We start from the raw sequence: 27,435 nt of genomic DNA, 5'->3' as shown, positions 1-27,435 counted from the left end.
GCAGTGAGTTTCCACAGCTGAGCAGGGATTCTTGAATCCTAGTCCACGACTCTAAATGGACTAATTCTGTGTTTGCAACCCCAGACTATTTGGAGCAACTGCTTGGGGAAAATGAAAGGTCTGCAGACGCTCAAATTGGGCTCCCACTTGATCTGGATTGGTCCCAGAACCCTTGTTACTTTCTTGGACTTTTGTGTGGGGGGGGGGGTTTGTTTTTTTTTTGAGAAAGAGATAGCTTTGCATTCATCTAAAAAGTTTTTTTCTTGCTTCTGGAAGATTTAAATCCCAGAATCTCCAAGCCAGGCCTGGCTATGCAGAATGGAGGATTTGGGGAATCATAGTGCATTAAAAAAGCAACTTTTCCACACTCTGATCTTACCATCCTTGTGAGGGACAGAAATAAACAGCTCTGAAGGTGTGAGCCAGCAATTTGCACTAGTGAAATGAGAAAGGGTGGTAAGCAGGAAGGGAATGGTGAGGAATAAAGTTGTTGAGCAGCGCAATCCATTATGCAGCGTGGCCCGCACAGACACACACGCACAGCAGTCTATGCACAGCTTGGCCTTTCCTTGTTCAATGCAAGTCCCGGTCCAGCTGCATGAAAAATGGGCCCTTCAATTTCAAGGGGAGAATAGCGGGAAGAGAAAAATCACTCCGATTCCAAGGCTTGCACCTTCTCTTATCTGTGACTCCGACACAACCCATTTCCAGAAAGCCCCTGGCACGCAGGCCCCTTCGCTAAAATCCGGTCCCATCACCCTACACCCACCCTGCTCGTGTCGACATGGGTTTGCATTTGACAACAACTCTGTTCTCTGCAAAATAGAATAGAATATTTATATATTAATGTAACACTTCTCTTTACAAAACGAATTCAACAGCAAGCGATGGGAACGACGGCTGGAAGCGCAAGCAGGGCTGGAGAACGCAAGCCGGCTCGGAGCCGCCAGCGTCTGCGGGAGACGAGGCAGGAGGGGGTGCAATCTTTGGCCGGCAGACGCGGAGGAATGCGCGCTGGCCCGGCCCGGCGGTTCACGACCGCTTGAGCCACAGTCTCTTCGGCCTCTGCTCTGCCCTTCTCTCTCGGGGAGCTGCCTCTTGGTCCGTAGGCCTGGAAGTGAAGGTCTGCCGGAGAGCACCAACGAGGAACCAACGAGCCCACCTTGGGGGCCAAACCAGTTCCGTTTCAGAGGACGGCCGCCGATCATCATCGCCTGCAGGTGCAAAATGGCAAAGAGCAGGGGAAAACATGAGATGGACTGAGTCAATAAAGGAAACCACAGCTTTCCCTTTGCAAGAGGCCAGCCGGGCTGTTGACGGCAAGTCCCTCTGCAGGATCTTAATTTACAGAGTTGCCATAAACTGGAAGGGACCTGGCCACAGACAACGGAGAAGAAACAAGAGGCATCAAAAGGGGTGAAAGGCAGATGGCCCGGGCCATCATGTCCCTTCTCGTCTAAGGGATAATTTGGCGGTAATTAAATGGCTTTCTATTCTTCCTTCTTCCAGCCAGCTCTGGGCTTCTTTAGGCCTCATTCATAAGGACCGTCAACAGATGGCCCCCTCCATGGGGAGCACGTCTAGTAAAGGTTCCCCTTGACATTTAGTCCGGTCGTGTCCGACTCTAGGGGGTGGTGCTCATCCCCGTTTCCCAACTGTAGAGCCAGCGTTTGTCTGGAGACAGTTTCCGTGGTCATGTGGCCAGTGCGACTAGACACAGAATGCTATTTACCTTCCCACCATGGTGGTACCTATTTATCTACCCGCATTTTTACATGCTTTCAAACAGCTAGGTTGGTGGGAGCTGCGACAAGCGATGGGAGCTCCCTCCGTTGCGTGGATTTGATCTTATGACGGCTGGTCTTCTGACCTTGCAGCACAGAGGCTTCTGCGGTTTAACCCGCAGAGCCACCACGTCTGGGCGCTTCCAGAACTTCGTTCAGGGTCTTCCCTTCCCCCAGGACTGTCTGTGAATATGGATTACCTGATGCAAAGAACATACTTTCCATTTTCTACCCAAACACAAGCTAGTGGTTACTCTTCTTTAAACAACCCTAAAGGCGACACCACTTTATTCTATTACTTTACTTTATATTTTTTGGCTAATTTCTTAAAACCATAGGTCATCACAGTATATCAATGACAGCATCAACAAAAAAGGGAGTAAATGTGAATGGTGTCAATGAAGAGAGAGGGAGGCCCACTGCCTAACTTCTTTTTCAGATACAAACTTGTAAGTAACTTAAACAGTCCACACAGACAAGGTTCCAGCGTAATCATCAATTACACCTAATTCATTGTTACCCCCAATATTTCAAAGACTAATTGTACAATTTTAGTGGAATGGAAACTTCAGTCCTTTTGTTTGCAATGTAACTGTAACTTTTTAGTTACTTTTTTAGTTCTGGGGAAGTGGCTTCTCACGGTAGTGGAGGAGGAAGAATATCTGTTCCACCCAAAGGCGAATGCGGCCACCTCAGGTTCTACTGCAGGTGTTGAAGAAACAACTGGCTGAATGGGTGGAGGGGTGTATTTGTAACAGCATTGTTTTTTTTTTAAAAAGTAACTAAAAGCATCTGTTTTAATTACTTTTGACAAATGGGAAAATAAAAAGTGGAGTACTATTTAAAAATGGCAACTCTAGCCCTATTTTATTTGGCATCATGAGGATGGACAGAGAGGTATGTCCAGCCCTACATCATACCATCATGAAGTTGGAAGGGGTCACTCTAAGGTCATCCAGTCCAACCCCCTGCTCAAGGTAGGAATCCATGTCAAAGCAGAGGGGACGGATGGTGGTCCCTCCCTCCCTCATCACTTTCTCAAGTCTGAAGAGTGGAAGTTTGGGCTCATGGGTGTAGGGAGGGCCTTCCTACGAGGAAGAACCCCGATTTTCCAGGCCTCCGGCTTGCACGCACGAACGAGAGCCTCTCCTGGCCGGATTCCTTTCTGGACTTACTCTCAGAAAGCAGGGAGAGAAGAGCTGACCCTTTCGACCTGTGCTGATGGTCCCGGACAAGGTAACAACCGGAGAGGGCTTAAAAGAAGAGCTAACTAAAAACAACAGCAGAAAGTGGCTTGGGACAATACCTGTAACTTGTTACTTTTTAGAAGTAACTTTCAAAGCCTCGGAAGTGTTACAGGAGTCCGGTCATCCTTCTGCCTGGTTCGACCATTCTACAAGCTACCGACACTTTTCTACAGAAATCTTTGCCTAGACGGAAGCCCAGGTTTGGGGAATGGGACCGTTCCGGAGTTCCTCCGTTTGCCGCTCAAGCGTTTATGGCAGGGGTTCCCAACCTGGGGGGTAACCCAGGTGTTCTTGGACTACAATTCCCAGAAGCCTCCCCTACTTCCTTTTGCTGCTTCAGACTCTCCACCTCCCAGGACAGAACGCCAACGTGAGAAAGGTCCCAAAAGGGGAAGGGAATTTTTTGCCGGTGGTTCTTACTTGAGCCGAAAGGCGCTGTACGGATCCAGCAAGTGAGAGCTGGCTTGCTCCAGGTTCCAGTCAAACATCTCCAGAACCTTGTGGCACTCCAGCCGCGTCTTGAGACCCAGGCAGAAAAGCTGCTCAACCTGTGGAGACGGGGAAGGTGAGAAGACGAGGTTGGAAAGAGAACCAATGCCGTCAGACAACAGACCGAAATCAAGGGGAGCAGTGACCAAGGGGTGGTAGACATCCTGTGATGTTAAAGGGCACTCACTAAACAGACTGAAGTCAAGCGTTTGTTAAGACACGCAAGATTTCCTGCTTCCAGGGCGAGAACAAGGCACCTTTAAAAAAAATCAAAATGAAATGTGTGCAAAACATCTGCTTTGATGGTATCCTTGCCTTGAGCTGGGGGTTGGAATGGATGGCCTTGTAGGCCCCTTCCAACTTCACTTTTCTATGATTCTATGATCTCTGTAAAAAACAAGTGTCCTTTGTCTTTAAGAAGCAAAGCACAACCATTCAGAGAGACGGGCTGGCTGATCCCAAAGACACAACCAACCCATCCAGTGCCTCTACATTTTTTTTTTGCAGCCTATCCACCAAGGCAGCAGCCACCCTTGCTTCGTCGTGCACCATGATCCATTGGCCCGTCTAACGCAATTCACCACAAAGGTGCTTTTGCAAAAGGCAAAAATGGTGGCTGAGACTCGCAGAAAAATCTGCCTCCTCTTGCGGACAAGGAGAAAATTCTGTCGCCGTCTCGTTCCCATGCACAAAGATGAGAGAAGGGAGGACTCCAATCACTGAGACTACATTCTCTCACTCACTGACTTCCCATCACTGGCCAGAGGGAAAGCACAGCTATTCAGAGAGACTGGCTGGCTGATTCAAAAGATACAAGCAACCCATCCGGTGCCTCTAATCCCTGCGGAATGGGCAGAAGAGCCACCATGATCTTGTGGCAGGGCGGCGGTGGCCTCTCCCGAACCTTGGCTGTGTCCCACAGAAACAGTTCTCAGGTCTGTAAAATCAGTATGCTTGGGCACCTGGCTGTGGAGCCAGAGGTTGGGAGTTTGATCCCCCGCTGGGCCTCCTTGACAGGGGCTGATGATCCATAAGGATCCCTCCCAGCAACGCAGGTCTCAGATGATTTGCTGATTAGCGAATTCAGGGGTTGAAGTCTCTGGCCATGGAGCCAAAGTTTGGGGGTTCGATTCCCCACTGAGTCTCCTTCACAGGGGCCGGACTGCACGATTCAAAGGGTTCCTTCCAGCTCTGCCGTTCCAAGATGTCTAACTCTGCCCCATACAGTCCCTTTCCCTGGGGGCTGGGAAAGGCAGAGCCGTGAGAAAGGCAGAAGCCAGGACTGCGTCTATTTTATTTATGTATTTATTTGATTTATATCCGGCCTGTCTGGTCTGTACAACCACTCTGGGCGTCCAGAGGCACACAGGTCCCACCGCGGACGTGGCAGATGGGACAGTGTGGCTAGAGCCCACGGTAGCCCTGGGACTCTGGGACCTGTCATCCAGATTACAACGGCTTCCCACCTCCGGCCTTCTTCCCTCACCCAGCAGACCCTGGAGGGCAGGCCTCCATCAGAGTCCACTTCTCGTTCCTGAAGTCATTAAGTGGCTAACGAAACTTCGTAATCTTGGGGAATCAACAACGACACACCTCTCTCAGAAAGAGAGAACAAATCTAGTTTCAAATGCTGGGAATTTCTGCCTGGAGACAGAGAAGCACCAAGCAAGGCAGAAGCCGCGGGGGAAGAGAGGAGGACCTGGCGAGGCTGAGCGCCCGGGAGGGACCTGCTCAACCGGGCTCCGGAAGCACAACTCAGAGCTGCTCAGGAAAAGGCAAAAAGAGAGGTTCTCTCGGTTCTCTTTGCTGCTCTGAGATCATCTGGATGCAACAGCTGCGAGCGTGGGAGGATTTTAGAAAGAGCAGCCCAAGCGTGGACGTTGGCCAGAGCTCTCGGGCTGGAAGACTTCACGGCTGGCCAGAAGCGCTCGGTGGCATCGGAGGGATGGAAAGCGGGAAGAAGGGGAGAGCCGCCACATCCCGGCCGCCTTTACCTTCAAGTACTGGATGGCCTTCTGCACATTCCAGCCGTGATTCTGCAGGGCTGCCTGGCACTCTTCGGTCGTGACTCCGTGCACCATCTCCTGGACCTGTGGAAGTGGGGGGAAAAAAGAACCCCATGAGCCACCTCACGTCCTCCTTGAGGACTGTGTAGAGGACGTAAGACTGACAGTCAAACAGAATCACATATAGAGTAGGATCCCTGTATCCGGGGGGGTGGGAATAGGGTTCCAAGCGACTCCCACCCTGCAGATGCTGAAAAACACGGATAATAGCGAATGCTCCTTTAATAGAAAATACTATGCCTAGCATGGTCTCTGGCTCCCTCTGGTGACCTGTTCTGGTAATGACTAGTGGAAATATATTTCTCTAGTGAATGCGATGCACAGCATGGTACTCTGGCTCTCTCTAGTGATCAGTTCTGGTAAGTTCAACTCTAGAAATATATATTGCTAGGATTTCTCTTTTTTAACATTTTAAATATTTTCAAACCATGGATAAGTGAATCAGTGGATGCTGATCCCATGGATAAGGGAGTCCTACGGTAAATCCTGTTTGCGAGTATCGTTTTGAGAAACATGAAAATAGGAAGGGAGAAAATAGAAATTGGGAGTTATTTTATTATAAGGAAAGAGGAACAGGAGGTGGTTCCTGTTTCTGCACAGATGTTGAAAGTGAGACTTTGAGAGGTGGGATGTCCAAAATACAGGTGCTATCTGAGCACCCTCATTCCCTAACGAGTCCCCTAGGAGTGTCAACCCAAGCTTGGAGAAGTTACTTTATTATTATTATTATTATTATTATTATTATTATTATTATTATTATTATTATTATTATTATTATTATTATTATTATTATTATTATTATTATTATTATTCCTCCCAGAATTCCCCTGACAGCCTGGCTCCTTGTCCGGCTAGTAATTCTGGAAACTGCAGCCCAAAATTTTTCGAGTCCATTTTAGATTCTGGAAGTTCCAATTCCCAAGGGGAACTTTTCAATCTGTTCAGCTGAGTCTGGACATAAGACGCTGCTTCTTTCTGACTCTTGTCTGCTTCTTCATCGATCCAGGGTTGGTCTATAACAGTGGTTCTTAACCTTTGTTACTCGGATGCTTTTGAACTGCAACTCCCAGAAACCCCAGCCAGCACAGTTGGTGGTGAAGGCTTCTGGGAGTTGCAGTCCAAAACTCCTGAGTAACCCAAGGTTAAGAACCAGTGGTCTATACCGCCTGGTGACAGCTCTCTGGCTGCAAACGCTTCTTCCCATCTCCTGCTCCCTGGTTTTGCTAACAGGAGACACTGTGGCTGGAACGCAGGACCTTCTGCGTGTAATGCCTTTGCCCCCCCCCCCCCCCCGGGGCAATCATCCCTTCCAATTCGCACCTCTGGCAGCACTTGTCCTTGCTGGAAAAAGAAAGCTGTGCTCTGTGAACAGGGTAATGCACACCTGTATTCGATGTGACTTTGGACCATAGTTGAGCACACCACCCGACTGCAGCAAGGGAGCAGGAACTGGACATAAATCTGCAGTCTGTATGCTAAGGATCTTGGCTTTCTGAACATGCAAAAATGTTGCACTTAGTAAATAAAACCATGCACACTGACTAATTAATTTCTTCTATTTGCAGAGAGCTGTTTGCAAAGGGTATCCGGGCTGCTGCAGCAGGAAAGAGGATGACGGAGGAGGTCTGCTTTTGGCTTGATCCCTGCTTCTAAGCAATTCTCATGCTCTCCCCTCCCAAAGAAGAGGGGTGTGTGTGTGTGTGTGTGTGTGTGAGAGAGAGAGAGAGAGAGAGAGAGCGAGTCTAATTTAGTTCCTTCTCTCCCCCCCCACCGGGAACAAACAGAATCAGAATAAAAAATGCTAAACAGAGCAGACACATTAGCGCATGAATTCACAGATCTTAAAGAGGTAGTAGAATTCAGCAATTCTTAAAACCTGTAGGAAGGGGCTATGGTCAAGGGTCCAGAGGCTGTTCCCCACCTTTTAGAATCTGGAAATGACCAGACGGTTGCCTCAGGTGATGAGAAATGTCATTTCTGACTTAAAACGTTGCTTATTCTAAAGAAAAGGCTCCTAAATGGCCAACTGGATTCCACATGAGGCAGATTTTCGGGGGGGGGGGAGGAAAGAAGGGGGCTCTGTCAGGACGTTAAGGGGTCCAGAGGAGCCTGGGTGTGTGTGTGTTGTCTTAGTGGATCCGTCATGACCCTAACCTGTGGAAAGCCCCACCTCTTAGAGTGTCCAGAGCCCAAAACCAGCTCCCTCACCCTGGACAGCAGAGTTCACCCAGGTCTTCTACGAGACACATGTTAGCAGCTGTCGTTTCAGGAGCGGTAGCCGTCTTAGTCTGTTCTACCAGATCAGGCCAAAACAAAAGAAAAAATTTAAAAAAGGCAAACCTGTAGCATCCTGAGGACTAGCTGCTCTATGTGACTGTGAGCTTTCACAGACAAGTCCACTTCCTCAGGCCCAGGAGTGGCCTTGTCCACAAAAACTCCCATTAAAAATACAGCAGGACCTCCCTTATCTGCAGGAGCAGTGCCCCGTGGATTCACTTATCTCAAAATAATAAAAATATTAAAAGAAAAATCCTATTTCTAAAGGTGAAGTGGCCAGAACAGGACACTAGAGGGAGCCAGAGACCACGCTATGAATGGTGTTTGCTATAAACCACATTTTCCAGCATCCGCTGGGGGGTTGGCAACCAATCCGCCACGGTGCCACAACAACGGTGTCTTCTTTATTTTTTTATTTTCCTTTCATTTTGGCCTGATCTTTTAAAAGGCGAGTTTCCGTATTCCTCCCTCCCGCCCCAGGCATTCAACTGGCCGCGCTGCGACGGGACACCCCAAGCCAGGGAGCCACTCACCAGCCGTATCTTCTCCGACGGCCGAGCGCCGTCTGGGCCGTCGTAGATGATCTTCTGCAAGCCACAGGTGGTGGCCTTAGCGGCCACGTGGCTGTTGTTGTTGGAGGAGAAGTTGGCCCGCCCGTCCGGTGGGTGCTGGATCATGGGCCGCACGGTGGCCGTGGTGACCACCCGGGCCGGAGGGGACCCCTCTTCGGGGTGCCGGGATTCCTTGAAGAACTTCTCGTACTTGTCCAAGTAGGGAGGGCGTTCCGGGAGCAGGTAGTAGTGGGTATTGCTGACTTTCCGCCCGTCCTTGACGATGGGCAGGATGCAGGGCCCTTTGGCGTTCTCCTTCCCTTGAGCCTGGATCACCTTGGGAGTGGCGTACTTGGGGTCCAACGCGAAACTCTGGGTCATGGGCATGGGGGGCTTCCCGGGGGACGTGGACAGGAACGGGCCCAGGGAATGAGGAGAACACAGGTTGGCTCTCGGCTGCGGGGAGCCGCCCGACAGGGCTCGAGGACTCGGCGTCCTGGAGCCTGGTTGGGAGAGAGGATCTCGTGGGGGGATCTGGGGCGGGCGGTCCTCCTCGCCCCCCGAGGCCGGCGACAACTCTCCGGACCAGCGGCTGGGCTCGCTCCTCCGCAGCGGCCGAGGCAGGATGGGCACCCGAGGGGGGATCTGGGGCTTGTCCTCCGCCGGGCTGGGCGTGGAGGCCACGGAGGCGGCTCCCACGGGGACGTGGAGGCGCTTCATGCACTCCTGCTGCAGCTCTTGGAAGATCTCCGTCGTCTGGGCGGGGCTGGGTTGCTTGACCTCTTTGGGCGGCAGGAAGAGGTTGTCCTCGAGGGCGGCGGCTGGGGAGGCCCCCTCGGAGACACCGACGCCGCCGGCCGAGCCCTCCTCGTCCCAGGCTTGGGGGCCGCCTCGCTGGCCCGCAAAGCCCTCCGTGCTGTTGATGGAGCACACCTCAAAGTCGTCCTCGTCTTGAGCCACGTCGTCGTAGGCGGGTGGCGGAGGAAGGGGGCGAGCATCCCAGTCCACGACGGGAGTCGGGTGGAGGGGCCGGGGCAGGGCTTGGGTGGGGCTCTGAGGGGGGGTCTTGTCCAACAAGGAGAACGCCTCCATGGCCAGCTTGGCCAGAGAGGGGGCACAGTGCTCCCCAATGGGCGACGGGGTGGTAGGGGCGGGCTCGTCCTCAAAGTCTATCAGCGTCACCTCGTGGCCCCCTTTGGTCCGAGGGAGGAGCAGCCTCTCGCCCACCTTGGTGCCCGAGACGCAGGCCGAGGGCTTGGCGGGACGCGGGCCTCGCGGGGGACCCGGCTTCTTCTTCAGGTACAGGTGCTTGAGTCCCAAAGCGAGCGGGTTCTCCTCCTCGCTCACAGGGTCGTAGGAAGGCTCTGGAAAGCAAAGAGCATCTATAGTGAGGTTCTGGGAGTGGATTTTGGGCCAGGCACTTAATCCCACTCAGAGCGGTCCTTCAAGACCGCATGCCGGTTGGCACTGCTGAGAGAGAAGGGCGCAACCAGAATACCGACATATCCTTATTGCCCGTAATGATCTCTTAGGAAAAGCATTCCAAATTTTGGGAAGGAGCCCAGAAATGCCTGGGAATCCATTGAGCAATGTTGTCAAGTCCGCTCCACAGGCATCCAGAGCAGGGCCTTAAACACGTTGGCACCCTCCCCAACCCTATGGGGAATACAATTTGACATGCCCCGACAGCTAACGTATTTTTCCGTGTATATGACCTCCCAATGTATAAGATGACCCTCTAATTGTTACTCTTGCCAGAGGTGGAGGAGAAGTCAATGGGCAGCCGTGAAGGGCGGCCCAGCACAACTGTTCCTCCGCCTCCATCTCCTGCTGCCACCACCGCTCGATCGCCCCCTCCAACGCCACTGCTGGGGTTTACCTCCAGCTCACGTCGCCGCCTTGTCCCCCGCCCGAAGATCGCTGAAGGAGGCAATCCGGCGGTGGTGGCAGCAGTCAATGGGCAGCCGCGAGAGGCGGCCATAAACGGCTGCTCCTTTGCGTCTGTCTCCGCCTCCTGTGGCTGCCTTCCGTGTATAAAACGACCTTCATGTTTTCCTCTAATTATTTTAGGAAAAAGTGTCATTTTATACACGGAAAAATATGGTATTTAGTCATAGGTGCCTGCCAGGAAGGTGCCTACATATTTAAGCCTTCCCTGTGTGGTGTAACCGGCCAGTTTTGTGGACAACGCGAGTGTCGCATTTGAACTTTGTGCGTCATCTTTACTGTGGGATATTTTTAAATGTATGTACACAGATTTGAAATGGGTCATGTCTAAGCGGTTGAGGAACACAAAATGAATGAACGAACGGAAGGTTGAATAAATGAATGCATTTCTATTTGGAAATAAAAAAGGACAGGGGATAAAGGAAACATGTAGGCAATTTCATTCCATAAATAAAATAAACATTCATGGCCCTATGGGTCTTGTTATTTATTTATTATTTTGACTTCTATACAGCCCATTAGTGCCAACTCTCTCCGTGCATTCATAACCCATCAAAACCTAATTAGTCATGCAAACAAACCCACAAACTGCAATATATTAAAAACCCTGTTGCTGGCTGAAAGAGTAAAACTTGTGTTTGAATACATTAAACAAAATTCAAACACATTTGAACATCAATACTAGGTCACGCAGGCCCATCATGGCAAACCACAGTGCAGTGTTCCACAAGCCAGCAGACACACTGCATCGCGACCTACGTGGAACGAGCCACATAAACCCGTCATCCAGCAGGGAGAGATCATGGCCTAAGTCACGGGTAGAAGCCGGGAGATGAAACATCCTGTACCTCTTCTTATCTCCTCTCGAACCCCTGTGGCTCCCAAGCGGCAAGGGTCAAACCAGCTGCTTTCCCACTTATGGCCCCCCATGTTAAATTCATGCATGCTTCCCTCTCCCCCAACCCCCACGCCACAGGGCCAGGCATCTGCCCATCTCCCATGTCCTGCATGGGTCATACCTCTGCCAGTCACAAGGAGAGGGCATTCGGTCAAAGTCCAAGTAACCCCCACCCCACCCCACCCCACCTGCAAGAGACGCAATCCCTCCTTCCCCGACAGCAAGCAGCACTCAGAGAAATACGGGACAAGGGATCACCATGGGGATTTGCCAGGATGATATTATGACCAAAGCACTGGTCGAGGACCTGCGTTCAAATCCCCAGCTGGCCATGAAACCCACAGAGTGACCTCGCGCCTGTCCCACTCCCACGCTGGCGTCGAGATGGGAAAACTGAGCTTCAACTCCACCGCCATCCTATGCTAAAATGGGGTGGGAGCCAGAGCAAAAAAAACCCCCATACGCCGCCCTTGGGGCAGGTGGGGTGAATACTGGTGTGTTTTTTTTAATGGCAGAATCTAAGACAAACTGAACCTTCAGCTTGTTCCATGATTTCTGTGATGGTTTCTGGTTTTTCCAATTTGTCAATTTTACTGTTTTTAAACATTGATCAATGTACAGTGGTGCCTCGCTTAGCGATGTTAATCCGTGCAGCAAAATCGCTGCTAAGCGATTTCATTGCTAAGCGATATTAAAAAGCCCATAGAAACGCATTAAAACCTGATTAATGCATTCCTATGGGCTAAAAACTAACCTTAAAGCAAAGATCCTCCATAGGGGCGGCCATTTTCGGTACCTCTAAAGCGAAGAAACACAGCAGGCAGCCATTTTGTTTACCCCACGGCCATTTTGAAACCGCTGATCAGCTGGCCGAAAATGGGGGCTTTGCGATGATTGCTTCCCTGCGATCATCGCAAAGCGAAATTTCCCCATAGCGACCATCACAAAGCGATCACTCTTGCAATGGCAAAAAGTCAATCGCAAAGCGATTTCATCGCTATACGGAGCGATCGCTATGCGAGGTACCACTGTATTTCAGATTGCTGTGATTTCCACAGTTACTGTTTAATCAATTTCTATCACCCATTTGTTCCTAACTGGCTTTAAAGCTGTTTTAATAATGTTTATCAGCCACTTTGAGGGAGATTTCTTTTAACAGGAAGGTGGTATAATATATTTTTTAAAAAAATTACTCAAAGCCAGCCCAGTTACTCGGGCGGTTGAAGCAGAAAATCTGCTCTTCTGCGACACCCCAAAGGCATTATGTGAGGCAGCTGCCTCACGTTGGCCCATACAGGGCTGGCCCCAGGTTCAAATCTTAATTGACAAAATGGGCCTCTCCTACAGTCTGTTGGAAACCAGTATATTCCACTAGAGGGCAGGAGAGAATCACAAACGAAAATCCGGGGCTGGGAATCATACAAAGGCCCTTTAATTCAGAAAGACTCATTCATTCATCCTTCAAAAGTTAACAACACTGGACAAGTTATTTAAGCAGGTGCTTTTAATTCATTTAATTTACTTAAAAAAAAAATTTAAGGCAACATTAGCATGGCAATTAAAAGGTTCTGAAGTTTTCTGACCTTAACCCTCTTTTAAACAAGTCCAGAGTTTAGATATTTTCTAAAATTGTATTTTATGTTAATGCTATGATTTTGATCTATATGTGGAACTACCTTGGGTCCCAGTTTTGGCAGAATGGAAGCCTATAGATAAACCCAATGAAATACAAAAAACATCTTCTTTAAAGCACCTGCTCACTGCTTTTTGGGGGCTCCCAAAACTATGAATGGTGACATTCCTTTAATGGGTGCGAAGGCAAAGGTGAGCGGAATACAGGATGAGATAATGGGGAAAAAACCATGTTAAGAGTACTGTAATGCCAGAAAACCCAAGATTTACAAAGGGGTAAATGTTGGAGGGAAGGAATCACAGAGCTTTTTTAAAAAAGTTTCATTTAAGGTCTACATTTCCCACCATCCAGCACACAGCTGGGATGGTGGGAGGTGGATAATGGGATAACAGCCCCAAGCTCTCTTTACGGCCCTCCCTCCTTGGAAGACTGTAAATATTAATACAGTGGTGCCTCGCATAACGAGCGCACCATTTAACGACGAATCCGCATAGCGATCAATTTTTTTAGATCACTAATGCGATCGCATTGCGATGTTTCTAACAGCTGATCGGCAGTTCCAAAATGGCCGTCGGGTGCCCAAAATGGCCGCCGCAACAATTTTCACGCGGTTTCCTCACTTACTGAGGGTGCGAAAATGGCGGCGCTATGGAAGAACTTCGCATAACGGTGAGTTTGGGCCCCAACGAAGTTTAATGCGTTCCTATGGGGTTTTTAGTTCCGTTTTGCGATGTTTCCACATAGCGACGATTAATCCGGAACGGATTAACGTCGCTATGCGGGGCACCACTGTAGTTTCTTGTTTGGTGGGCTGATGGTCAGGGGACCCGATCGTCCGAGCCCTTCATGCAGTCTGCAGAATCTCCGTGCACAGTGCCAAGCAGATGCAGAGGGAGGGGCTCACAGCACGCACCCATGCGCTCGGTACCTGTGAGGAGAGGAGCCAAGAGCGAGCAGAGAGGGCAGGCGCAGGGGGGACGGCGGCCAGGAAAGAGGGCCCACTTACTCTTTAGAAGGATCGAGGGCTGAGGCGGCCGAGGCGGTGGCTCTCCTGCGGGACAGAGAGAGAGAGAGACAGAGAGACAAACAGACCCCACCGAAGGAGAAAGAGGAGAGCGTTAGTTAGCAGCACCATGCAGAGGGCAGCGCTCAGCCAGCCGGCAGGGAGCAAAACCCAGCAGTGAGGAGAGTGAGATGGGTGTTTTTGTTTTTTTTGTTTTTGCCAGGGTTGGGCTGTGCTTTGCTAAGGCCGTCCGCTTGCTGGGCACGCACAGTCTAAAGACAACTGAGCGTCTTAAGTTTGTGTTGCAAAGGAAGCCGTTTCTCTTCTGAAAGTCTAAAGGCCAAGCAGCTGTAAAGTGAAAACACTGATATTTCTCAGTGTTTTCACTTTACAATCTATGAGTATGTGCAAGGCTTGGCTGCTTTTTTGGGGGGGGAGGGGGGCAATCCAAGGTGCGTGCATGACACACCTCAGTTGCATGCCCTGAAATCAGCCAACCAACCTTTGCACGTCACACAGAGATGGGTGAAGATTGCACCAGCCAGCCAGCCTCTATTGGAAGCAGAGACCCGGAGAATCTCCGCGTAGAGCAAGCGAAGGGCATGGAAGCCAGCTGCCCAGATGTGCCATGGACTCTTTCGGTCTTTTTGTCCATGTTCTTTTCTGCCACATCGGAAGGCTCCCTTCCGCCTCTGCAGTTCTAAGATGATGGGGATGATTCAATGCAAGAACCTCCCACCCCACTTTGTCTTTAGGGATTTGGGTCCTCAATAAGAGAGAGGATCTGTTCTCGATCCTCCCAGAGTGCAGGGCACGCAACCATGCGCTGAAGTTACAGGAAGCCAGATTTAGGCTGAGTTATCAGGAAAAACCTCCTGTTAGAGTAGTACGACAATGGAACCCACAACCTTAGGTGGTGCTGAGCACCCCGCAACACTGGAGGCATTCAGGAGAAAACTGGACAACCGCCCGGCAGATTTACTTTGATCTGGATTCCTGCACCGAGCAGGGGGTTGGACTGGATGGCCTTTAGAGGGCCCCTTCCCACTCAGTTAGTCAGTGACTCTATGGTTCTATAAGACAGGACTGCAGGAAATCTGTCGCTCGATTCCTTACTGCGGGGAGATTCTGAGTCCTAATGGTTCAACTCAGCTGGAGAAAAGGGACTTTAACTCAATAGTGGGCTTTTAAAATGCCACGCTCGACTACTGCCTGCCCGCAAATATAAAACTATCAGAGTTCCTTGAAATAACAGAAGATGGAGGGCCGGGGGCAGATGCCATTGTGCCTTGAAGGATGATAAGCTGGCTAGGTGTTCAGGGCAGGCCTTTGAGGCGGTCCTTTTTTTGGGGGTTGCAACTCTCTGGTGGATTCTGGAAGGTGTCGTCCCTGGGAGCTGCGGCTTGAGGGCAAACATTTTCATGACTCCGCACAGGTCAACTGTGCAGCCGAATGAAACCTCCCAAGTATTTGGAGTTCTGCTATGGCCTGTGTTTCCACAGATGAGGGTCTTAAGCTGCCTTAAGTGCGGACTGAAAAGCAAAGCAAAGCAAAAACTGGGCTGCTTCTACACCACCCCATAGTGCTTAAAGCACTCTCTGGGCGGTTTATGATTTAACTACGTGGGCTACCTATTTCCCTCCTTCCCCGTGAGCTGGGTACTCCATTTGGATGGAAGGCTGAGCGAACCTCAAGGCTGAACCTGGGTCACGAGCAGAGTCTTGGCTGCAGTACTGCAGGTTAACCACCCTGCCACGAGGCTCCTGGGCAGTTGTGAAGGGCGCTCTGGGGTAATCTGTGTGACTCCCAAATCCTCAAGCAAACCTGAGCCAATGCAGAAGGAGCAGAAAACCCCAGATGCAAAACCAATGCTGAACAGGATGTTTATGGGAGTGATAAAAATATCTGAGTCCAGCAAGACCCCTCCCTTCAGGTCGTCTGAAGAAGGGTTCTGTTGGACACGAAAGCTTGCCCACCTGAAATATTTTTGTGGTCCAACAGAAATATCACTCAGCCTTGTTTCTGGATTTTGTATAAGGACCGTGTGGCTTTTTTTATTTTTCAAACACCCAGGGGTGGATCACTGCAGTGAAAAGGGACGGCTGGTCTGTGGCCGAAACCTCCACTTGCTGCAAAATGACTTCGTTAAAGACATCAAGGTGGCCTGTTCTTTCTGTTCACTTTGGATATTAACGAATCAAAGAAATACTGTATATTAATGGAAATGCAGCAAAGCAATTGTTCAATGTTTGTTCAATACCCAGTCGATGGCCTCCTTATTACAAAAAAAGGGTGCCTTTGCATTTCAAGTGTTACACCTGAAGAAATAAATACAAAGCCCCTGCTAAGTGACGGGAGGGGGGTCGGCTGGATGTATTCTAAAAACTGCCCGCCATTCACATCGGCCCTTTTCCGATTCCAGAAGACAGAAGGGAATCCTTTGCTTCCTGCAAACAACTATCAGAGGGACCAGCTAAATTGCTTTCCCAAAAGTGGCCTTCTGAAAACGTACTTGCAGATGAAAGAACCAGAAACAACAGCCTTGAAGAAGGAGGGGAGAAAGCCCCAAGAAGCCATTCCCTTCACCGGCAAAAGCTTGAGGAAAACAAAGACTTCCGGAGTTAGGCGAGGCCATTCCCAAATCTTCTAGCAACGCGCTGTGCCAGGGGAGAAACCGATAGCTCTCCGGGCAACGTCAGGTCCCAATTAGGCCGTTGGAATATAGCCCGTGGAAACTACAACACCCAGCAGAGGAAGGGACGGGGCATGCTGGGTCTTGTAGTTATCTCTGCTTACAAACCAACGAGTCCATTTGGGCAGGGCACGACGGATCAAGTCAGAACTCAAGTGGAGAAGATTCTGGGCAAAGGGGAGTGAAGTGGGTGGGTGGGTGAGGCACGGGGGGGGGAACGTCTTACTTTTTGTCCTTCCGGGGAGCTGGGTGGGCCGAGCAGCCGTCAAATCCACTCCTAGGACATCTGGAGGGTCCATGGGATTTCCCAGGTACAGCCTGAAGGGGGAAAAAGGGAAAGAAGTGTAAAAATGCCAGCCCTTCTGGGATTTGCGGATCCTGTCTGAATCTTTCAGTGCCGGCTCCTCTGGTGGGACTTGAGATGCTACACAGAAACATGGAGGCAACATAGTCTCTGGCATTCTCCTGGCAGTCGCTGACTAGCCCGGCGTTCCCTACGCTGAGATCTTCCAGGGCAGACTACGACTCCCATCCTCCCCCTGGCCAGTGTAGTCCAGCGAGGGCTACCCGCTGGGGAAGATCTGGATTCATCTCTCTAGACCGGTGCATCTCAAGCGTGGGTCCCCCCGAATGTTCTTGGACTACAATTCCCAGAAATCCCGGTCAGGACAGCTAAGTGGTGAAGGCTTCTGGGAGTTTCAGTCCAAGAACTTTTGGGGACACGAGGTTGGGAACCACAGCTCCGGCCAAAAACGCAGTTTACGGGTTTGATAACAGGGAGCGCCATGTGGAAAGAGCAAAGTCCTTGCAGGGGCCACCAAAGAGTGCGATCCAGCCTGCGACACCCAATCCCACAGGAATGCTTCTTTCACGCCCACAATTTCCAACCTAACCCCGTGCCCAATGGGTTACACATCCGGGAGGCCCGGCTGAACATCAGGGTGTTGCCCAGTGTTGTGGTTTCACGAGCGTAAAAGCACCACAGGGGAACCGAGGCAGGCGTGTTACTTCGACACAGAATGAGGGAGGGACAGGCACACCTCGTTGGACCCATGGGAACATGTTGGCCCAGCACAGCCTGTGCGTGCGGCCGCCCACGCGGGGAAGCGAGACACCGGCTGTCGAAACGAGATGCTGAACGGAGAGCGAGCTTCTTTGGTGAGGAAAAGGAAAGCAAAGTGTGCTGCTTATATACCTCCCCATCGCACTTAAAAGCTCTCCCGGGGCCTTGTACGATATAAGGATGGAGGCGACACACATTGCTTCCCCCTCAGCGATGTGGGGACTCTATTAACCGAACTCGGAAGGATGGATGGCTGAGTCAACCTTGAGCCTGTGGGGATCCCACTCAGGTCGTGAGACCAGTCGTGAGGAAGAGCTCACTTCATCGACATGAGAAACCCCAAGGTTTTTTTGTTACAAACTCCTGTGCCGTGTGGTTGTATACGTGTGTGCGTTTTAACTGACAGAGGGACTCACCTTCTGACCAAGAAAGTTGGCCTCTAAATTATGTGAGGGAACCACATCCTCCCTCAGAAAACACCAGTCGCAGTTTCTGGTCAGAACTGGGAGAGGTACTACAGAACGAAGGACGAGACACGGGAGGGCAGGCATGCCTTGCCGACGGGCACTGGGAAAAGGGTCACCACGTCCCCCCCACCCCTGAGAGGAGGCCAAGTGGCTTTCAAGAAGGGCACTCAGCCTGCAAGCATGAATCCCCGGGGGCCCTCATCTTGGGCCAGGATGTGGCGAAAGCACTCTAGTCCCCTGAAACTTTGAGAGTTGTTGTGGGTTTTTCGGGCTCTTTGGCCGTGTTCTGAAGGTTGTTCTTCCTAATGTTTTGCCAGTCTCTGTGGCCATGAGCATCTTCAGAGGACAGCACTCTGTCCTCTGAAGATGCCCATGGCCACAGAGACTGGCGAAACGTCAGGAAGAACAACCTTCAGAACACGGCCAAAGAGCCTGAAAAACCCACAACAACCATTAGATCCCGGCTGTGAAAGCCTTCGCGAATATATACTTTGAGACTTTGGAAGCTGGCTATGTTGCAGTTACAAACTGCACCTTTTGATTCATCCAGAGGACAAGTTTGCCCCTTTAAAAGATCTGTATATTCTGAAGGGGAGCAGCTCACCACAGCACCAGGATTTTTCATTTGGCCACACATTTAAAAAACAAAAAAACAAACAAAAAACCACACACCCTGAAATGGATTCAGTTCTCACAGCTTTTCTGGCATGACCTGAAGACTCAGGACACATACAGTGTGGGTAAAAATTTGGACTGCATCTAGTAAGGAACTTTGGATCTCTCTGTTTCCTGTTGCTGTATTGAGGAAGGGAACCGGAGACAGCTGTAGATTAGGGTTTGGTGTGCTAACCTAGCTTCAACACACACATGCATGCATGCACACGTGTGTACAACTCTACCAACTGACCCCCTTACAGCTTTGGGGAAACCATGGGGGGGGGAACAAGGCTGTGTAACAGAGATGGACAAAAAGGGATGGAGCACGTTTCGAACAGAGGTGGGTATCCTGTGACAGGCAGATGTCGCTGAGCTACAAACCAATGGTCAGCCCTAGCCAGCTGAGCCAATGGTAGGGCATGATGGGAGTTGTAGTCCAAAATCCTCAGGAGGGCCACAACTTGCCCAGTCTTGCTTCAGAGCAAAAACCATGCCTTCCGGGGGAGGATATACCGGGGCGATGCAGTGGGTTCCAATGTTGTACTTTGGAAAAGCAGGGGATAAAAGTTTTTGCTCCCTCCTGAGCCAACCCCCATCCCTCTAAAGCCCTCACTTGACCAGAAGACTCAGGATTCCAGGGGACGGAAGCCACTTTGGTTAAAGCTGTATCAAACGGCTAAAACTCTGCATCGCAGACAGAAAACGAGCACCGGGATCAGCCAGGCCTGAGGACCGAGAGAGGCAGAGATTGGTGATGTGTTCAAGAGTTCTGGATTTTGCCTTTAAGGCCAGTCTCACCAAGCCAAGCTCGGGCAGGAGGCCTGGACCGATCCGCCTTGAGATCTGCAGAAGGAAAAAGGACAGGCAGGAGAAAAGCCAGGGGTGGAGAAAACGTACACACACCCCCTTGGGGTTCCTTACTCATCAATCTTGTCGGGGAACCCCCAGCACTGGCGGGGGTTCGTGTCTCCATGGCCCGTGTGGATGAAGCTGTTCTTGAGCGGCTGGCTGATGTCGTGGGCGGACAGGCCCGCGACCGAAGTCACCGTGTTGCGGGGAAACTGTCCCACTTTCAGAGTCCGTTTATTCTGACCCCGCCACCAGTAATTCTCAGCCCTAGAGAAGGGGGGAAAAAAGGCCCAGGTTACGATGGTCCAAGGAAATAGCTTTCCCCCATGCAACCTCAAGCCCACGCCAACGCCTGCGCATGCAATCTGGCTCTCTAAGGCAGCAACCAGTCGGGGCTCCGGTGCCTTGGACAACAAGTCCCATCCTCCTCTTTCCAACAAGGGATGGTGGATACTGTGGTCTAACAGAATGGATAAGACATTGAGTTGGGTAAATTTGCTCATGGCAGCCAGTTTAGGGTCCACAGATGGACGCCAGAGGCCTCCTGTTTCTGCAGTTTACTTGATCCACGCCAAGATCAACGTCCAAGAGGCTTCAAGGAACTGGAAAGGACTGTAGTCCTTCCTGGGGGGGGGGGGACAGCCATTCAATGTTTGACAGAGGAATTGGCCAGAGGGAAGAGTTGACAGAGGATGACAATGGGAAAGGAACCTGGCAGGTGAGGCTAAGGTCAGATTCCAGGGAGAAGGAGTTGGATGGGTGGGGAGGAGGTGGGTGAACAGAGGGGGGCTCTACAGGCAGTGAGAGACGGCAGAGGGGGGGAACGAAACCCCAAAGGGGTCAACCAGAAGGAGTTGAGACTGCAGGTGTGGGTGACCAAGATCATCCGGAACTCTGGAGGACCATCAACTGCAACCAGAACTTAATCAACCTCATGGTGTGACATCAAGTCAATTTTGACTTATGGTGAGCTGTTTTCAGGGTTTTCCAGGTAGAGGGTGCTCAGAACCGGTTTCCCCATCTCCTTCTGCTGGGGGCGCCCGGGGGACTGTGCAGCTTGCCCAAGGCCACCCAGGCTGGCTCTTCTGGAGAGACCTAAACCACTTTTTTTAAGATGACTGCTCTCAGAATCTCCCCATCAGCTCGGGCGGGGTGTGTGTGCTCCTGCCAGCTGTGGAAGTCCAGGAACTGTCGTTTTGTTTTGAAAGTCAAGTTTCCAAACTCTGATCCCAACAGATCTCAGGGACCAAATTGCCCTGTGGAATTCAGGAGATCCTGCAGATCCAGCCCTGATTCTGCTGCCGAACAAACTGCGAAAATGTTTCTCCAAGGCACAGGCTTCCAAAATGTCAGGGGTGACAGAACAAGCAGAGAAGTCCAGGCAAAAAAAGGTTACATGCACATTTGGCATATCATCTGGAGGCTTGCTTTCCTTCCCTCGCCCTCCCTACTTTTTCATACCATCAAGAAGGTCTGCCCTGCATCGTTTTGTGGCATTTGACGTGGCCCATGAGACATCATGACTACCTCTGTTGTTTTTTTAAAAGAAAAACAGAAAACACACACGCACGCACAGAACAGTCGCCAGGGAGATTGCTAATTAGCAGAGATTACATCTATGACGTCAAACACATTAGGAGCAAAAAGGGGCTCCTTTTCAGCCGCCCAGAGTAGTCAGTTGACTAAATGGGAGGGGTACAAATTCAATAAATAAATAAATACATTTTTAAAGCAAATGACCGTCAAGAGTGGCAGTTTCTCAGGGCCAGTGGCCCAACCCAAGGACACGCCGGGCATATTTGGGGCAGAGGAAAAAGGGTTACCTGGGGTCTACCGGGAACTCTTGCCCTTTCCTTCTCCAGATAAAACGGCGTTTGCCCTTAAGCTTTGCCATGAGCTCACCTATACGCCTTCTCCCAAAACGTTTTTCCCTCTGCTCTAAGGGGCCACTCCAGATGTTACTCCCAGTCCTGCTGCTCCACAGCCTGACCCAAGAGGAAACTTGATCCTACTCAGTTATTAGGAAACTGTATTCTGAGACACTGGCTCAGAAAAAAAAATCCTGTGGATGCAACTCTTTCTCCAGACCTGGCACAAGGCAGGTGGAAGGACCACGGAAGAGCCCTCTGGATCAGACCCAGAAGGTCCAACAACCTGTCTTCCACACTGGGCAAAAGCCCCAGGGCCTTTTGGGTATGAAATCACCCCTCCTGTTCCCCCCCGAGCTTTTCTGCAATCCGCTTTGCAGAATGGGAAACCAGGAACGATGGACTTTACAAAAGACTCAACGGTTGATGCGGGCCAATCCGGCCACAGGCATTTGTGGGGGGGGGGCTCTCCTGATCCAAGGGTGCTGGTGATGGACATCATCATAGCTATGAAGGTGGTCGTGACGAACACCTGCGCTTTAAAATATACCCGTCAAACACTTGCAACCAAGGACCAACCCGATGGGCGACAGGCAGGGCACGGAAGCAGAATGGCAGGCAAACCTTGCCAGCTGGTCTTCAAAGACCTCAAAAAAAAACCAGAGGCTTTGCTTAGAGGTCAGAATGAACAACAGCCTAGCTGCCTGGATCTACCTGATCCCCAGAGACCAAGCAGAACGGAAAGGAGTCCCCCCCCCCCCAAAAAAAGGAAGACTAAAATCTCAGGCAAGCCAACGGAGCCCCATGCATGGGGCAGAAGGAAGCGTCCCCCCCCCAAGCAGGGGGTTTGTTCTGAGTCACAAGCCAACAGTGGCCTGACTGGGTGGGAGGGAGAAAAATCCTTCCGGACTCCAAGCCATCCAGTGAGTCACCGGGTCCTAACCATCCCCCCCCCCGTGAAGTTTGTGTGACATTCCTGCTTCTTTCTTTAAAGGTGGAATTTCCTGATGCCCCAGAGAAGGATCTGGCTGGGTAAGAAACGGGGTTGATGGAGAGGGGAGGGGGTGGGGGAGAAGTCTGTGCAAGATCTATGGGGTGTTATGCATCATGCAGAAGACAGGGTCATCCCCCCCCCCCTTTCAAGTGGAGGCACTACCTTCTGCCTTTAAACCCTGCTTTCTCACCAAATTTCTTCCCCTCTGGGTCAAACATACCATGGAAATTCCTCAAAAGCAGTGGGAATACGTACAAATGGCAACGGGACCCAGATTGGGGGGGGGGGGGTCCATCATTACCTCCCTTCTCAATTTCACCTTCATGACCCTCTTCCATCCTCGTGGTGCTAGAAGAGGTTGCCGTCTTAAGCCTGTGCAAGGCTGGGAGGCAAAATCCAAAGGAAGAAAAGAAAACCAGACAAAAACGGGTGGCCCCTTAAAGGCTAACGATTATATTTTTAATGGGAGCTACCGTATTTTTCGCTCCATAAGACACACCTTTCCAGAAGACGCACCAATTTTTTAGGAAAAGAAAACAGGAAAATAGAATCTGTTTTCTTCGCTCCATAAGACACACAGACTTTCCACCCCCCTGTTTTGTGGGGGGAAAGTGCGTCTTATGGTGCGAAAAATACGGTAAATCTCACATTAAAATGCAATAGGTAGGCTTTAAGGGGCCATCTGTTTCTGTCCGGTTTTCTTCTCTTTTGCCTCTTTCCTCGTCTCTTCTGTACAAGCTCAGCGCCACCCGGCTCCATTCGACTGCAGCTCATCAATCCTTTTGCAAGCCTGTCCTCAAAACTGCTGTTTTCAGCAAAGGACGCCCCCCCCCCAAGCCATCTTGCAGGCTTCATCTATCTTCCTCGCTATTTTTGCTTGCCCCCCCCCTCAACATCCCCAAGGTTGTTCTCCTTCCTTCCCTGGCGGTTTGCATTAACTCCTGGCTACCCAATTTCTTTCCAACTCAGTTAAGCTATTCGCCATTGGCAATGCCCCCCATCACCCCCAGCTTTGACTGTGCAGAAAGGATTTGCAACCTCTTTGCAGGCAGAGACTCCATCAACTCAACAATTATACAGCTTGGGTCCAGGACGATATAGTATCTGGCCGTATGAGCTTCCTCAGTGCTTAAGGTCATCCTCAGAAGAAGCCTTCCTCCCAGTCCCATGGCCAGCACAGGCAGGGCTGATGGGGACAAAGGACAGGACCTTCTCGGTGGCTGCTCCTTGGTTATGGGATGCTCTCCATCAGGCCCTCTCTCCCTTTTATCCTTCCACCAACAGCATAAGACCCACCTCTTCAGGCAGGCTTTGAACAATTATGATGGAGTCCATGAATGCCTTTTCCAAGTTAAAATACTTTTGAATGTTTACTCCCTTTTAATTATTCCATTGTATTTTAATTAGAGTATAATTTAATTGTTTTTTTCCACCTCCATGTTTAACTTCTTATGTTTTTAATTCTTCTCTTTCAGCTGCCTTGGCTCCCCTTATAGGGAGAAAAGCAGGCTATAAAACAAACAAAATAAAAAATAAACTCAGGTATGTCAGAAATAAAAGTAGGATTTTAATTACTGGAAACCCACCCACCCTCTGCCCCAAGGATTTTCTTGCTTTGGCCTCAGGATCTGAACCTTGGACCGTTCCATGGGGTGGGCTGGGGTGGGGGGGGGAGAGAAACTTTGCTTACAGAAAATCAAGCCACCTTTTCTGCGCAACCCTGCTTGATTTTAGAATTTAAGCCCTGCCTGCTGGGGGATTCTGGGATCCGTAGTCCTAGAAAGAGACGCCTCGAAAGCTTGCAAAATATGATCCCTCTGCGATGATCCACCAGGTAACTCCGATGTCTTCCTCTTTTCTGCTGTTTGCCGGGAACGACAGAACGGCCTGTTCCTGGAAGGTCACGATCCAAAGGTTAATGGGGCACAGCCCGCCTTCCTAATCTTTGCATCCTCTCTTCTATCTACCCTCCAGACACCAGGATCTTACCCATGCAAGGAAATCGGGCTTCCGGCCAGCCTTTGAAAATTTTCAGATGCGAACGGGCTAGGAAACATTCTCGGGGACTAAAGTCTTAACCCAGAACAGCAAAAGTAAAAATAAAGAATTTTTGAAAAGAGAGAGAGAGAGACCTTTGTGCTCCCAGGAGAGGAACTGCCGGTCCCACCTCGCTCGGTGCCACCTCTCGCTGGCTCTCACTCACCCCCCCTCTCCCTGCCACGCTGAGTAATCGCTTGGCACTTTGCACACAAGAGACGTCTCATCGAGAAGGTAAACAGGAAAAGGGTAGAGCGAGCTTTATGTAGTGACTCACAGGGCAGCGTCAGGAGAAAGCCTTCCTTGGGCTAGCACCAGGCTTGTTTTCCGGGCTGAGCCACGGCACCAAATGTGCCCCCCATCCCTGTGTGCCCCCCCCTCGGGCAAGTGCTCCAAGCCGGTCACGCTACCTGTCAAAAAGAAGGATTTCCCCAGGCACTTCCTTCTCTCCCTAGTAGCATAAAAACACAAAACGCATCAACAGAAGAACCATCTGGTGCCCTTTGGGGGGCACACTAAAGGCAGCTTTGCCCAATGGTAGGGCTGGCTGGTTCTGAAGCTGAGGCTCCAATCCTTTGGCCATCTCATAAGAAGAGAAGACTCCCTGGAAAAGCCCCTGATGTTGGGAAAGTGTGAGGGCAAGAGGAGAAGGGGGACGACAGAGGACGAGATGGCTGGACAGGGTCATCGAAGCGACCGACATGAAATTGACCCAACTCCAGGAGGCGGTGGAAGATAGGAGGGCCTGGCGTGCTCTGGTCCATAAAGGGGTCACGAAGAGTCGGACACGACTAAACAACAACAACAACAACAACAAGGCCTGGCTGGTTAACTATGACGCCCAATGTGCATTTTGCCTAGAAACCTCTCCAGGACATGCGCTGTTGACCAGTTCACGTTCCCCTGACTTACAATCTCAGAACAGTCCTTCCTAACCTGAAGGGGGGCTGCTAGAGAGCAGATCCGAAAAATACAGGGCTGGTTTTGGCTGAATGTCATGGACACGTCTTTATCAGTTGTCTCTAAGATTTCACAAACCTCCCGAGTTCGATACTCCGCTTGGGTTGCTGTTGGACAGAGGGACCCCTTCTACCTTTCCCCGCTTTGCAAATCTATTTGCTTTTAAGGGGGAAGAAAAAGATGAAAAACATTTTGGGGAACAGCAGATGGGGAACTTCAAACCACAGTTAAAAAAAAATTTAAGACAAGATATGTGCAACCTTTGGCCCTCCAAATGGGGATGGACCTCCCTGGCCAACGTACCACACCACACGCTGCGTGGCCATGAGCGCCTGGGAATGTAAACTGAACCGTTTCCGACAAGGAGGGCTGAGAACTCCTCTCTCCAGCGCCAGATGGAAGCAAATTTTCCACAGCACACACCACGCTTTCCTCGAGTCCCTACAGATGCGAAAAAAGGGCACAGCCCGGCTCTTTGGGGGAATTACGAAACCCAGAACCCTTCAGCCAGGGTGGTCAGTGGATTCTGGGAGTTGTAGCTCCCTAACCACCCAACCTTCGCAAGGCTCTGCACAAAAAAGCAAGAGAAGCGGGTGTTGTTTAGATCAGTGGCCCCCAACCTTGGACCTCCAGATGTTCTTGGGACTACAACTCCCAGAAGCCTTCACTACCACCTCTGCTGGCCAGGATTTCTGGGAGTTGAAGTCCAAGAACATCTGGAGGCCCAAGGTTGGGGACCACTGGTTTAGACAATTCTGGCATAAACAATCACAACAGAACCCATGTTCTCCACGTGGGCGGTAAGGTCTCCGGCTGACACGTCTATCAAAATAACCACTGTTATTTCACATCATGTATAATGTTATTTCACATAATAATGTTATTTCATGACATTAGTTATTTAAACTAACAAATGTCATGCTGTGAAATTGTTTCTGACCTATGGCAATGGCTTCCCAGGTTTTCAAGACATAAAGGAATCTGAAATGGTTTCCTCATCACCTTCTTCTGGAGACAATTCTGGGATTGTGTGCAGCTGGACCAAGACTACACAGGCTGACTCTTCTCCCAGAAGGCCCGGGGCGGGGGGAATCGAACTCCCAACCTCACCACTGAGTTGTCCAGCAAGTGGACATGATCATTAGGCCATCTTTATTTATTTTATTTTTTTGAAAGTACAAAACGGAGTGCCTGGATTCTGGCTCACTGGCCCTTCCTTCGGCACGGTGTTACAATGCCTTGCGGGGGGAGGGACACGGATGGGACAGGGGCACCCTTGCTATAGCCACCGCTCCGAATTCCTTAGATCTGTGGTTTCCAACCTTGGGTCACCCAGGTGTTCTTGGACTACAACTCCCAAAAATCCTGGCCAGCACATCTAGAGGTGAAGGCTTGTGGGAGCGGCAAGTCGTGAACCCGAGGTTGGGAACGGTTGCCTTAGAAGAAAAGCCATGTGTGATGAATAACAAACCCATCACCACAAAAACAACAGTTCAGAGAGAATAGGGTTGGTTACTAAAACACACAGAGGTAGTCACTGCAGGAAGACAATGAGTTAGACGGTATTATACAACCAACTGCAATGCACAACGTATGAACCTCCCTCCTCTTGTACAGGGTCTTATTCATCCCAAGAATGCGGCAGCGCCATAGCAGTTCCTGGTCGACGGACTTCATGTGTCGCCTCGAACCGCCCAACGTGGCGGGATGTTTGCTTTAAGTTTGGTGGGGCTTCCACGGAAACTCGCTTGGCAAAGAGAAGCTAAGCCCCAGCGGAGGGGGAGAGCTTTTCTCAGAGCTTGGCAAAGCTTTTGGATTACCATTTACCGGACTTCTTATAATAATAATAATTTATTGTCATTGTAAGTATATACACAGTATACCCATACAACGAAATTCACAAGGTATTAACTTAATTCTTAACTTGGCTTTAGGGATTCTAGAAATGGAAGT

General features: G+C 50.5%; 1 protein-coding gene across 5 annotated transcripts in view; it reads right to left on the bottom strand.

Annotated features, from left to right (window-relative positions):
* Positions 1 to 811: 811 nt before the first annotated feature.
* The window catches only part of TNK2 (tyrosine kinase non receptor 2), a 120,040-nt gene continuing 93,416 nt past the window's right edge, over positions 812 to 27,435 (bottom strand). For 4 of the 5 annotated variants that reach the window (XM_078389707.1, XM_078389708.1, XM_078389704.1 and 1 more), the window contains exons 10-16: positions 19,696 to 19,890; positions 16,814 to 16,905; positions 13,899 to 13,943; positions 8,397 to 9,778; positions 5,515 to 5,610; positions 3,452 to 3,579; positions 812 to 1,214 (exon numbers count right to left, since the gene is read on the bottom strand). In XM_078389707.1, the coding sequence (XP_078245833.1) occupies positions 1,208 to 1,214; positions 3,452 to 3,579; positions 5,515 to 5,610; positions 8,397 to 9,778; positions 13,899 to 13,943; positions 16,814 to 16,905; positions 19,696 to 19,890 (1,945 nt within the window). In that variant the 3' untranslated portion in view covers positions 812 to 1,207. The remainder of the gene's footprint in view (positions 1,215 to 3,451; positions 3,580 to 5,514; positions 5,611 to 8,396; positions 9,779 to 13,898; positions 13,944 to 16,813; positions 16,906 to 19,695; positions 19,891 to 27,435) is intronic. The other variant, XM_078389706.1, reaches the window with a different exon arrangement.

The sequence above is a fragment of the Pogona vitticeps genome, chromosome 3 (genome assembly GCF_051106095.1).
Source record: "Pogona vitticeps strain Pit_001003342236 chromosome 3, PviZW2.1, whole genome shotgun sequence".
NCBI classification, from domain to species: domain Eukaryota; kingdom Metazoa; phylum Chordata; class Lepidosauria; order Squamata; family Agamidae; genus Pogona; species Pogona vitticeps.
Note: the sequence above shows the minus strand (reverse complement) of the source record. Positions and strands in the feature narration are given on the sequence as shown.